The following is a 13,825-nucleotide window of genomic DNA, read 5'->3' as shown; positions in this document are numbered from 1 at the left end:
AATTTTTATATAAGTACTTTCATGTAACGCCCCCTTATGTGCGTTCAGCGCCTCCCAAATCATGAAAAGACTCAAAACGCCCCCTTGGAACTCGCTAACGCCCACAGGGGGGCGGTACCGCCCACGTTGGGAACCTCTGACCTATAGCATACAAGCATCGCACTTAACCTCGTAACGACGTGCATAACTGTAAAATGTAGTTGTAACTTCTAGAAACCATGGTTTGCAGGACACTATTGTACGTGCACAATGCATTCGTATACGTTAGACCAGTTTTCAGGCGGCTACGAGCATAGAATATTTAAATTGTTTCTTCAAGAAAATTAATTGTGTTTTTGTTGTGACTTTGGAGACTTCTCTCGTTGTGTGAGGTTTTTTTGTAAAATGTGAGCAGGGATACAAGTTGTTGGAAGTCCATATACCCGGGTCACGGCTTCTAAAGAGTGCCAAAATTTGGACTAAAACCTGATAGTCGCAATACGGTCTAAATCAGGTTCCCAACGTGGGCGGTACCGCCCCCTTGTGGGCGTTGGCATACAAGGGGGCGTTTTTGGTCTTTTTCTAATTTGGGGGGCGCTGAACGCACATAAGGGGGCGTTACAAGAAAGTACTGATGGCAAAATTTTGTAAAAGGTTCACATAAAAATAGTAACAAACAGCATTGTAGGTAACTTTTAACTTCCGTACTGCGAAATTGTAGTAGTTTCCCGACCATTGTTACGTATTATTGGCTTTCTTATGTTAAGTTGCTGCGTTTCACCGTTTTATACGCGGCAAAATGTTTGTATATTTAAATCAGGGGTCGCCGCCCGATTCGGCCAGCCGCGCCCCTTTGACAACTAGACATGGAGTTCATTTAAAATACTTTTTGACTATTTTACCTTTAGTACGTCGAAAATTTTTCGAATGATCTTTCTACGTACAGTTTGTTTACACCGTTGTTTCACGGAAAAACGGAAAACGTATTAAAAAATATTACACATATATTCTTTAACATTTTTTTTGGCAATGTAATAATAAAAACTAGCAGGAAATTTAAAAGAAATGCATGTATACCCCAAAAAAATCGCGCTCGCTTCGCTCGCCAGGTGCGCCCGGACTTAAAAAGAAAAACAAACACTACATTATCTATTAAGGTTAACGCGTTTTACACTTTTCATTAGTAGTATGGATGAAAAAACGGAGACCTTTCTGAGTTTGGTTGGCGACTAGAAAAGGTTGCCGACCCCTGATTTAAATTCTTGTATCAATATAATACTTTACTGTAAAACAAGATGAGGGGGGCGATATGAAATAATATTGAGCCCAAGGGGGCAATAGTGTAAAAAAGGTTGGGAAACACTGCTTTATACCTTATTCAGACAAATTTAGGTTTATTTCTACAGCATTAGGCCTTATTCTGACGGCTTAACGGCTTTTTCCGACAGCTTTAGGTCCTATTCCGAAAGCTTTAGGTTTTATTTCAACAGCTCCAGGCCTTATTCCAACGGCTTTAGGCTTTTTCCGACAGCTTTATGCTTTATTCTGACAGCTTTATACCGGATTCCGAAAGCATTATACCTTATTCTGACGGCTTAACGGCTTATTCCGACAGCTTTAGACCTTATTCCGACAGCTTTAGGTCTTATTACGACAGCTTCAGGTCATAATCCGTCAGTATAAGATTCAATTGAGACTACATAGGTCCTATTCCAACCAATTTAGGTTTTTTTCTGATGGCTTTCGGTCATGTTCCGACAGTTTTGGACCTTATTCTGGAGTATTTTGGTGTTATTCCCATAATTTTGGATGGTAGTCTGACGAATTGGGTGTTAATCCAACATATTTAGATAGTTTAACGACAGCTTTAGGTCTTTTTCTTATGGTGTATATCCTATTCCGTTTTATTGTCATTTGCATTGATGATATTAATCCGCTCTGGGTGTTATTCCAGTGTAGATTTTATTAAAATATAGGACCTATAGTTGCGTTGGTGAAGTTGTAATGTTTGAATTATTCCGAAGTTGACGTTAATCTGTTTTTGATCTTATTCCTAATTAGTTTTAAATCCGACTTTGAATCTATTCCAATTGAGGTCTTATGGCTGGAGTCCGTTTCATTTATAGTCACATTGCAGTAAAATACTCAATGAGAATTCCAGTCGGGTGCCGAAAATCTATTTATTACTTTTGAGGGGCACCGTAAGCCCTAAAAGGTTGAGAATCACTGCCTTGGGCCCTGGAAAAATTCGTCTCTCAATTTTTTTAAGGTTAAATTGTTTTTTGTTTTACCGGTACCTGTTTTTGTTATTTTGTAGTAAATAATTTCAATTTTTCATCTATGAATTTGTATTACTTTTGTAGCTGGCCCTGCGCCCTGAGGATATGTTTTATTAGCCAGCAGAAGAAACTTTGCGCATGGGAAACTTGTTTACTTGGTGTCGTTCCTCTTGGTATTTTGTATTTTGTACGCGCGTAACTCATGTGTTCGTCGATTATTTTGCCACGTACGGACTCTTCACTGTCCGTCACATGTGCGTAAACGCATTGTTCGCCCAAAAGGACTTTCTCAATACACCGTTCAGCAGATGTTTACCACCGTTCAAATTCTCGATTGTTCACGAAGGGCGTTTGCGCTGTGTGTAAATACACAAGGTTGGGCAATAAACGTTCAAATAACAAACGTTTTCGCGTTGTACTTAGTTTCGACCAGTTAATGGCTACTGTACAGTTTTGTTAGGCTGTGCGGCTCTTAACTTGCTTTCACTTTGCGCCTTTTGTGATAGCGTAGTGCCTATACGCGGCGTCCACATTGTTTGTGGTTCCGCATCATAAAGGTCGTTTAGGTCTGAGCTGTTTCGTTGGTGACGTGGAACTATACAGTTTTCTGTTCCACTTGTTGTTGCAGTGATTTCAGTTAAATGAAGTGTAGGCGGGGCAGTAATTTGTAGCCTATGTAATATGTTTCAATTGTCAACCCATATACAATGTCAGAGTCGATTGTGTTATTTTGAAAGCTGATTTAAAAGGTGTTCTTTCCATGTTATTTTTCATTATCTAAACAGTTCTTCAGTTTCAATCTTTAGAAAGGTTTAAAGTGGATTGCTAAGTATATGTATGCACTTAGGATTTAGGAATACCAGCTATCCTTACTAAATAACAAGACAAATATTGTTAATTGACATATTTATTCTGGCATATTTAATTCACTTTTTTTAAAAACGTGACATAGCTTTTGTAATACAGCAGATTGAGCAGACTGCTTACAAATTTGGTAGTTTATCTATTTCTCATGTCGTGCGCAATTCAACATTCCATACATGAAACTTAATACTGGGTATTGATCTCCTGTCCACAGTATGAATATTATATTTGGCTTTCTTTTGTTGAATTGAATAGTCTGTATGATTGCACAATATTGGTATGCTCGTAAAGAAATTTAGTTTTAAACTGCCCACTTTCTTGTACAATTGATGTGCTATTTTTTAATCTTTAGCAAGCCATGTTTGATAAAAGCTGGTAAGTTTTCTGCCTGTTTGTCAGTTCTCCGCCTTATCGTTTGCAACACAACGGTCATTTACAAGCCATGAAGCCAATGCTGATGTTTCTATTTCGTTTGGGATACAACATCTCCAACGCTGTTTGTGGCAAGCTCGTAACGGGTTTCAAAACCTTCATCGGATTTGCATTACTCCCAGTAATCTCCTGTCAGTTTATGTTGATGCTTATTGGAAGGTCTGATTAGCGGTGAACATTTTCTATCAATAAACAATTTTCTGCATAGCCAAGCTCAAAGCTGACAAAATGCAACCTATAACAACACTGTTCGTCAATGCAGTCATATCCCTTTTGGGTTTCTGGCTTTCAATGCAATTGATCCCATCATTTGCAAGCCTTTTTATTGCTGCTAACCTTTACGGAAGAGACCTAAACAAGAAGTCAGACAAGAAAGTCCCGGAAGCACTCGGCGTTATCACAGGCGCCGTTTACCTTGTTTGTATGTTCTTTTTTATTCCTGTACCTTTTATGGATATGACTGAACAAGGGAATGGAAGCCTTAACTTTAACCAAAAGTAAGTCATCAATTTCTTAAATGGAGTTTTAGATACTATTCCTAATTTTTATTAAAAAGTTTAGCTGTGGTTGACAATTGGCATAGCACGCCATGCAATCAAACATCATGATTCATGACAACAAAAACGTTTTATAGTAATGGAGCAAATGCTTATCTTTATCTAACTATTTCACATTAATTTTTATTTGAAATTAAAAAATTAAAAAAATCCCACATTTGTGACTTCAGTAAGCTACATGCTTACCAAAATAAATTTGTAAATTATTATGCAACATTGGTCATAATTGGGGTAATCCGAGACTTGATTTTTTATTCTGATACCAAGACCCGACATTTCAAGCAAAAAGAATAAATTGCAATCCAATCGTAAACCAAGTGACATCACTAATATGCTCATATAAACAAGAATTGACCAAAATATAAATTACGGCCTACAATGGTAATGATTTTCAGGAAATTAGGCCCAAATTTGCTTTTGTGCTCAGAAGCCTTCTTATCCTCTTTTAAAAGTAATATTTTCTTGGAAATTTGACTTTAAAGATAGAAAACTCTATGTTGAAAAACATGGCTGTATTAAACAAATTTTATTTAGTATTGGTTTGGCTTCCCACATCAATACTACCCTAGTATCGAAAGAGTACCTATACTATTGGTTGGCATTGGGTATCAACTTTGTACACTCCTAGTCATGATAAATAGGCGAACTAACTTTCCAACACAATCGTTTTCTTTTTTAGTGTACTATTTTATTTCATAATCAAGCATGGCTATAAAAACAATAAATAAACAATCCATTTTTGTTTACAAGCAGCTTGAGGCACTTGTATTGAGAATATGTGTAAACAGTCCTCAAACCAAATATTTAGAAGCTTTGGTCAGGCAGATTATATAGTAGCATATTCTTCTCAAGCGCACTTAATATCCAATATAGCAGTGATTTACGTTAAAACGTTTTTTTCTGCAGGGAGTTTATTCAGTACATTGGGGCACTCCTTTCCATCTGTTGTATGGTGTTTCTTGGATTTGCCGATGATGTACTCAACCTCAAATGGAGGCACAAGCTTACTTTGCCTACTGTGGCATCCTTACCACTCCTTATGGTTTATTACACAAATATTGGCAACACTTTAATCATTGTGCCTAAACCTTTGAGATTTATTCTTGGTGGTGAATTCGACCTTGGTAGGTTCTTTTTATTTTTGAATGCCTCAACACCATTGATATTTTTAGTGAGGAAATATTACATCAACAACAATTGTCCACTTGTATATAAATTTTTCATTGTTTTTCATTGTGAGCGCTTGGAGAGCATTGTTGTTTAATACATTGTAAACAAAAATATTGACATTATTTTGCCTAGGAATTTTTGTGAAAAAAATGCCCTTGATGGACACACTGCCCTTTTTGCTTGTTTCTAGCCAACTTTAGGCCCTTTTTCTAACTCTTTTTTTGATAAAACTAATATTGGATAACAATTTCTACACATTTTTAATACATGACAAATCACCATACAATTTTACCACATAAAGGGGTAATGACTTTTTGGTGTATATATGTATTTTTTATGAATATAATAATGTTTTAAGCTTCCTTAAACTTTGGGATTTGAATTTGTGTTTATTTTACAGGATTGCTGTACTATGTGTACATGGGAATGCTTGCTGTGTTTTGCACCAATGCAATCAACATTCTGTCAGGAATCAATGGTTTGGAAGTTGGCCAGTCCGTAGTTATTTGTGTGTCGATCATTGTACACAACATAGTAGAGTTGTCTGGGCCTGTTTCAGCCTACCACCTATTTTCACTCTATTTTATGATTCCATTCTTGGGCACCTCCCTGGGCCTTTTATACTATAACTGGTGAGTCACACAATGTTTCGGATTTTCGTGTCAAATAGCATTGATATTAAATATTGGAGTTTACATTGAAGTATCTTAACTGCAACTCTGCTACCCATATATTCAGTGATACCTAACATTTTGAGAGGCATTACTTCCTGAGAAATACCTTGAATCCAGATTACCCTTTAAAAAAATTTAACGGTGTGACCTATGACCGAAACTATTGGTAAATAAATAAGAACATGAAAATCATCTAATAATTTGTATTAAATTCTTCTTTAAATTATAAACACAAAAATGATGGACCCTTCTTGGTGTTATTGAGCGTTTAAAGATAGCATCTCATTTGTCAAAATTACCACTAAATTATTGTCAAACTAACCCTTTGTGGGTAATTACGCTTTATTTATGAACCACTGCATTAAGTTAATCTGGTATCATTGCTAATTGAGCCCACACAAATTGGGTGGTTTACACAGACCTACTGCAATGATCATTAGTCTCAAATTAACTCAATTATATACGATTAATTTATTATATCCACAAAATTATATTTTCAGTTAAAGACCATATGTATATGCTAGTAAATGGTTGCTTTAGAGCAGGGATGGCGAACCACTGTCCCGAAATATTATTAATCATTTTCATGAAAGAACAAATTTAAAAAAACAGTTCTTCGTTAGATAACACTATGCTGTTTAAATCAAGGCTGTATGGTTTGTGCAAAAGTGTTAAAGGGGTGACGAGTAGGACTACATTAACTGCACTTTAACAAATCGGTGCAGAAAAGTAGACAACTAAAAGCATTTTGCTTATCGCTGTAAAACGTATCAGGTGGTGATCCTTTAAAGCAGGGCTGGGCAACCTTTTTAACACAAGGGCCAGTTAGGAAAAGTAATGCTTACAAGAGGGCCGCACATCAAATAAACACTTAATCATATTTTCAGCTTTTACTAGAAAACTAATGAGCTACTAGGCTGCAACTACGGTAGTTTTGTCAGTGTTGTCTACTTGTTGATTCGGAAAAAAACTTTTCCTACAATTCCAATGACGCCTTTCTCGTACGGAACGGCTCAGTACAATTTAATTAATAGCCTTAATTCAAAACCAGCTGCTAAACATAACATCTGAGTCAATATGCGTGGCAAAAGTCTGTTACACCTTAATTGTAATAGAAAAGTGTAATTGTTGCAAAACAATTCTTTATCACGACAAGGTGACACACGTAAAACTTTTATGAATGAAGATTGTTTTGTAAGAGATGCTTCCCATTCCAGTTCAATTGCATTAGTGTAGCGGTGTAGCCTATGGGTTAAATTGCACTTCAAACAGGAAACTGATAGAGCAAAGGCTGCACGTTGCCCATCCCTGCTTTAAGGGAAACTATGAGTTCGTGGACTAAAAGTTCTAAAAATCCTTAAACCAATAAACCATGCTGAAAAGCTTTCTGCTGAACTCCTGTAATCCCATAAAAAATGCTGCAGCATTTGTTAATTTGTGGAAATCCAAATTTGGAAATCATCCAAAAACCTTGAACTACCAATCCAGAAAATAACTCTTTAAATGATGCAGCAGAGTTTCGCATAAAATTAGCAAATAATTAAATGTATGACCCACTTGTGCATTGTGTAAGGATTAAAGTTGTGTTTGTGACCCGCGTTGAAAAGGTTCGCCATCCCTGCTTTAGACTGACTTGATTTCATTGCTTTTCCAGGTACCCTTCGCAGGTTTTTGTCGGCGACACTTTCTGCTACTTTGCTGGGATGACCTTTGCAGTGGTTGGGATTCTGGGTCACTTCAGCAAGACCATGATTTTGTTTTTCATCCCGCAGGTCGCGAACTTTCTCTATTCCTGTCCGCAACTCTTCAAATTCATTCCTTGTCCAAGACATAGGCTTCCTAAGTAAGAAATCAGCCTGTCTATATTTTAATAGTGCTTTAATCAGTGTAATAGCCTTGTTGCTACCTTGATTAGACCATTATTCCCTTGTACAAAGACAAAGGCTAATATTACAGATATTTAATTGCTTCAAGCTTTACCTGGGTAGAGGGCTTGAAATATTTTTCGATAGATTTTCCCATCAGTTATTTTCAGTTTTATTCGGATTTTACCTAATTTGTTCATTTGAACCATATTTGTTAATTAAATTTATTTTAACTCATGCAAATAACCTGGTTTAACTGAATTTTTTTCCTTTAAAAAAATATTGCAGTTTGTTGGGGACACTATAAAATTATTGTTTTTTCTTTGAAATCCACTTTCCTCCTTATTATTATTCAGTACTCTATATTATTTTTTAGAAATGAATTTCCTCTTACACACATCTAGTTGGGATGGAGCTATATATTTTGTGTAGCACATACATGTTATCCTATTTTATTTATCTTGAATTCTTGAACACACCTTTTCATTTTAATGTTAACCTTCAACGTTTTGCAAGATTGAGAGTACTATTCTCCCAAAAAATACTACTTTATTTAATTTTGAGCTGTATTTTTTTGTTTTTAGTAGGAAAAAGTAAGGTTGCCTAGTATGAATGTTTTTTGTCTATTTCTTATTCAAACTCTTACCAAGAACCGTCGCACCACCCTTCAGATAGTACACCAGTCACCAGATGCCTTCAGTTTTATCAAAATCATTCGGCCTAATTGGTATTATTGTGCAAGGAAGTCCAGGCCAGAAAAACAAAAGCCTACGATGAGGTTCGAACTCACAACCTTGGCCAAACCGGGACTGTGGCTCTATTGACTGAGCTAACATAAAGTTTAAGCTGGTCGAGAAGCGACCATATCCTTACACTACCTTATAAGATGAGGATCAACAGCCCATATTCTGCGACTTTTTAACTCTCTAACCAAAGCACAACTGTTTTGTTTAACACGAGATTTCCCTCCATTTTCTCCAGGTTCGATCCAGACACGGGCCTAGTGGGTATGAGCAAGGCGCGCTTCAAAGAATCGGAGATGCGCTTCCCGGGCGCCATAATCCTCCGCGTTGCCGAACTGTGCGGTTTCGTCGATGTGCGTCGCGGGTTGGGCGAGGACGGCCTCTACCTGGAATGCAACAACCTCACCCTGAATAACTTCCTACTTAAAGTACTGGGCCCAATGCGCGAGCGGTCTCTCACGCTGCTGCTCCTCGCTGTACAGGCCTTGTGCTCCGGCGCCGCCTTCTTCGTACGCTATTACGTCAGCACCTTCTTTTATGATTGACAGCGTCGCCGCGTCTCGATTTGAAGGCGGGTAAGCCGAGACAAACTTCCTTTAATGTTGCGGTTTGAGTTTTTGAGCTCTTTCTTGCAGATTGGCAGGGGGTTTTATTCCTCGGTGGTTCCCAACCTATAGGTACCGTATCTAACGCTTAAGGGTGCCGAGAGATATTTTAAACTATTTTGAATTTACATTTTTGCTCTTGGTTATGTTCTTTGACACTTTTTGTGTGTGCGAAGTGCAACGAATCAAGAATTTTTTTCCTGCGTTTAGCACGGATGACTTGTGCTGTTTCAATTTTGTTTATTCTGATTTTGCAGTAAGGCACTAAGCGAAAATGTTGTTGAGGTGCCGCGAACTATTTCCATTTCATGTTGCCTAAAAGGTTGGGAACCACTGCCTTATGTACACACACGAAACCCCGTTTTAAAGAGTCGTGCCTGTAATCCCCAAAGTGACAAATGCAAGCAAGCGCCTAATGCTAGAACAACCCAAGACACAAGACTTGCAAGCTAATGCGCATTAATTGTAATATTTCGCAGTCGTGATTCGTCAGTACAACTTGCCATTTTATACTGAAGAAGCACAAATAAGATCTTAACAAAATGTAAATTTGACAAGGCTATCTGACTTCTTCCATAGGCCCATTAAAAGCTTTAAAAAACATTTTACAATCTTATCGTTGTTGTGGTTAACGTTGTTATCGATGTCCACCGTTTGTTCGCTTCACACAATAATAGCAACGAAATCGTTTGGCAAAGCCACACTTTTTTGCTGCTCTTTCTTTGTCGTACGAGGTCTGGTCGGTCTTTTATTCGTAGCGAACCTCTTCAGTTTCCTTGTCGACACTCTCTACTATGTTTCGTTGAATTAAGCCATGCCGTATTTTGCACTTGGAAAGTTTAAACAAATCCAAGATAGAAGTATTCACTGATTTTAAAGATACCACAGGTGCGACGTATCAATAACGAGGGGAAGGTTTTGTTAACGTTTGCACGGTGCTGTGTCGTGCTGTTTCAGGAACACTGGACGTTTTCTCCATCTATTGGGTATAATCCAATGCTGCAGTTAGTTGGCCAGTTTTGCATCGCGTTGATCTGCAGGTAAGGGCGTTTCATGCAGGCTTGCTGATGGCCAGGAAGCATTACAGAACTGTTGGTCCTGTCGATTTTTGTTTGTGTGTTCTGTGTAGCTGTTTTCGTACCGATCTTTCGCACTTACTTTCGGTTTAGCGTGAAACAAAAACGCGAAAGCATCGCTGACTTATCCGTTGTTATGCGGGTTCCCGCCTTCAAAATTATTTATGTGAAAATATTGTCTGCAATAAAATGTTATCCCGGAAGACGACTTTTTTAAAAACATGAGTAAAAAAGAATAGACATAATGTTTTCGTCAACCATGTTGTCTTTTGTATTAATAAGTTAGGCTGTAAACTACTAGCTGCAGGGAACTGCGATCTGCTAATACAAAAGAACATATGGTTGACGAAAGCTTAGCTGCAGGGAACTGCGATCTGCTAATACAAAAGAACATAGGTTGAAGAAAGCTAAATAGCTTGTAGAAGGAGGAATGCAGGTTTGCCGTAAAACCCTTGTGCCATTCGGCCACAGTTTAAAGAAAAATAATAATTTAAACGATGGCTTTTTAAGCTTCAGCAACTCGAAGCTCAGCACTATATGTTACATTGAAAGGCTAATTTGAACCGCAGTCTTTGACGACAAACTTAAAATTATGCTAACGTATTTGGAACAAATAGATAACCTTCCTAAAGTAAGCTATGTTCAATTTGGAGTTGGGTATTTTTTTTAGTTATTTAACTAAAATCGCCATGTTTATTGTGAATTTCATTGGTTCTACAGGTAGTGCAGGCCCGCGGCAAAAGTTTATTTGTTTTTGCGACGACGCTCGCTTGATAGAAAAGAGACAAAGGCCACCAAAATTTGGAGCTTGTAAAAAACTGTCTCTTTTACAAATAAGTTATAATTTTTTACTCCACCGAAATGTTGTGCGATTCTTATGGCCTGGAGCAGAGGTTCCCTTCCTTTAACATAGGTGATTATAGCTCCCCTGCTCTCGTAGTAAACTTTAGCTAAAGTAGACGCATGCGCAAAAATCAATGTTTTACGATATCATTGACATGTAGTTAAAGTTATGTGTTCCATAAACTGGTTACTCGTTTCAGTAAACAGTTGGTGCAACCCTACGTGTTATCTGAATGCACAGCATTCTTTTTATCCACCGATAAAAGGAATTCCAGAAAACAAATTTGAATGGCGACAAGGCGGTTAAAATTCCGTTCTTCAGCTTCAAGGCCAAGTAGTAGATAGTTGCTGTTTTAAAGGACTGCGTTTGTAGAATCGTTACGAAACATACATAATAAAATATAAAAATTCTCTTCTAATTAATGGCAAAGTCCGCCATATGTTCGCCGGTTGATCGCTGACATGTGGTCCTGAAGAGGCAGACAGGGCAACGTCGCACACTCTGCAGTAAAATAAAAAGAAACTCATATGCGCCCAGACAGAATAAAATATCACTTTTCCAGGAGAGAAATTAGTCTCGTTCTTCTTCTGTCAGGCGAGCGTCGTCGCAAACCGATCACAGGTATGCAATTTTTTATTTTAAACCTTCTTGCCGTATGTCTAACTACAAAAAATATATTCGAACAAGCAATGCTAGTACACGCCACATATCGTATGGTAGTATCCAAAAGATTCGGCTTCAGAAAACGTACACGGATATCGTACAACAAGCCTTCCCGGGAACAATTTGATAGTGGTTTAGCCAAAGTCTAATCCTAATGGCTTTGTACTGTGTGTTTAACCGTGCAAAAATTGGACTGAGTTCGCAAAATATCGTGATTATTGCAGCGGTTTTAACGGTAAGCAATTATTATTTTAAACAGGTTACGGGTTTGGTTTGACGCAGCTTTTGCTTGACCGGTTTAGTGGTGGCTGTTCAAGAGAAATTCATATTTTCGTCACGTTTAAATGCTGCGTATTGGATTATAAAATGTGGCTTTGGCAAAATCACTCTAGTATATGTTAAATTTATATTTACCGAACGTGTAAATACGTTGGAGGCTTATGCGTGTTAAGGCCTCTTTATTCAACATAATATACCCGACACTAACGTAATATGCAATAGTGATGAAGAAATTGATTCAATTTTTTTAACCGCGCAAATTCAGGTTTTGCGCTATAATTTGCTTAGCTTGTACAACTACATTAGTCCTTTATCACAGTGGTCGGCAAACGCCGGTCCGCGAGGAGTTGGTTACCGGTCCGTAGCAGGGTTGTCAGATAAAAATTTTGTTTATGAACTGTACGTAATAACGTGATAAAAAGTCAAAAATAATTAAATGTATTTTTATATTGAAAACACATCTACCTTCGTTTCAATATAGCCTACTACTTCATGGTTGATTGGTATGATAAAAAAATCACAATTATAGTATTGTCGCAACACGTCAGCACATCAAATTAATTCTTTGTTTTATCGCCTAATGTTGCGTCATGAAAGTTTTTGTTTCTTTCCTTAAGTTCAGTATCAATCTCTCGTCAGGTTCAAAACAACTAGTGTTTTGTGGCCATATAAGTTACATAGCACGTTCACAACATCCATATTGCCGATTTTTATTACAAAATCTAACTTTTAGTACTTACAAAATATCGAAAAATGGGCTGTATATCATGTGTTTTAATTTAAGCGTGCTCACATTAAAGTGCAATAGAACTTCATGCAAACAATGTTTATAAACTATGTCCCATAATGAAATAATTTATTATTTTGCTATTTAGGCAGGAAAGGTTTCGAAAAAACGTATATTAATTAGTTTTAGACTCTTAAAAAAAGTGATTTTTGTTGATACAAAAGCAATTCTGGCAAGTATTGTACGTATGTCTATCCTATACTTTTCAGGCGTCGGTCTGTGGTTCGTACTTTTTTATATTGCCATTAATTATTTTTTGTTTTTATATTACGTAGGCTAACTATTTAAAGTGTCGTGTAGGGCCTGGTCAGAAATGGAATCATGCATTGTTATAATTACGTTATACAAAAGTGTGACTTCTTTTAAAAGAATGCGTTAAATATCCTTATTTTGACAAGCTGGTAAGAATATAGGAATTGGTAATAATGGTATAAAAGTCTAATTTAAGAAAAACCGTTAAGGCTTAAAGGATTTATTGAAATGAGCCGTCGGCTGGGTTAAGTTTGTTTGGCTGGTCCGATGCCGCCCGCGGGCTTCAATAAGTTCAATAATTGCTAGATGGGAGCATCTCTTTGCGGCAAAACAAGCACAAAGTTCTCAATGAAAGTTGTAAAAAATTTCCTTTCCTGAACATTTGTTGTTTTTAAAGGCCGGTCCGAGGCAAAATTCTAGTTTTAAACCGGTCCGCAGTGCCAAAAAGGTTGCCAAAAAAAAGAAAAAAAAAGGTTGGCAAAAAGGTTGCACACCTGCTTTATCAGTTAGACCTGGGCAACGCCGGTTATTTTATCTAGTGGTAAGTAAACGCAAAAACTCGTTTAATTTCGTTTAATAGTACTAAACCTGACCACCCGAATCCAAACGCTAACAACAATCTCAACCTATATTTTTTATAAAGATAGGCTACGACCTAAACTTAATGCATAAAACAAACTACGTTTTTTACTGGTTATCTAACTTCGCAACTTGTACTAATAACCAAGGCTGACCAAAACATTAGATCAGTAGATT

At 37.2% G+C, this 13,825-nt stretch overlaps 1 protein-coding gene across 1 annotated transcript; it reads left to right on the top strand.

Annotated features, from left to right (window-relative positions):
- Window positions 1-2,642: 2,642 nt before the first annotated feature.
- On the top strand, window positions 2,643-10,797 carry LOC146157192 (UDP-N-acetylglucosamine--dolichyl-phosphate N-acetylglucosaminephosphotransferase-like). The gene is made up of 5 exons (XM_083386752.1): window positions 2,643-4,051; window positions 5,018-5,235; window positions 5,682-5,913; window positions 7,610-7,798; window positions 8,802-10,797. The coding sequence occupies exons 1-5, from the start codon at window positions 3,783-3,785 to the stop codon at window positions 9,106-9,108; spliced, it is 1,215 nt and encodes a 404-aa protein (XP_083242878.1). The 5' UTR covers window positions 2,643-3,782; the 3' UTR covers window positions 9,109-10,797.
- Window positions 10,798-13,825: the final 3,028 nt, after the last annotated feature.

Source organism: Ascidiella aspersa, chromosome 4 (assembly GCF_963924565.1).
Source record: "Ascidiella aspersa chromosome 4, kaAscAspe10.2, whole genome shotgun sequence".
Classification (NCBI taxonomy): Eukaryota; Metazoa; Chordata; class Ascidiacea; order Phlebobranchia; family Ascidiidae; genus Ascidiella; species Ascidiella aspersa.
This window is presented reverse-complemented; position numbering and strand designations above follow the sequence as displayed.

Coding starts and splice junctions, on each gene's coding strand:
- LOC146157192 (XM_083386752.1), top strand. CDS start 3,783: ATGCAACCTATAACAACACTGTTCGTCAATGCAGTCATATCCCTTTTG. Junction 5,914..7,609: donor GGCCTTTTATACTATAACTG/GTGAGTCACACA, acceptor TTGCTTTTCCAG/GTACCCTTCGCAGGTTTTTG. Junction 7,799..8,801: donor CCAAGACATAGGCTTCCTAA/GTAAGAAATCAG, acceptor CATTTTCTCCAG/GTTCGATCCAGACACGGGCC.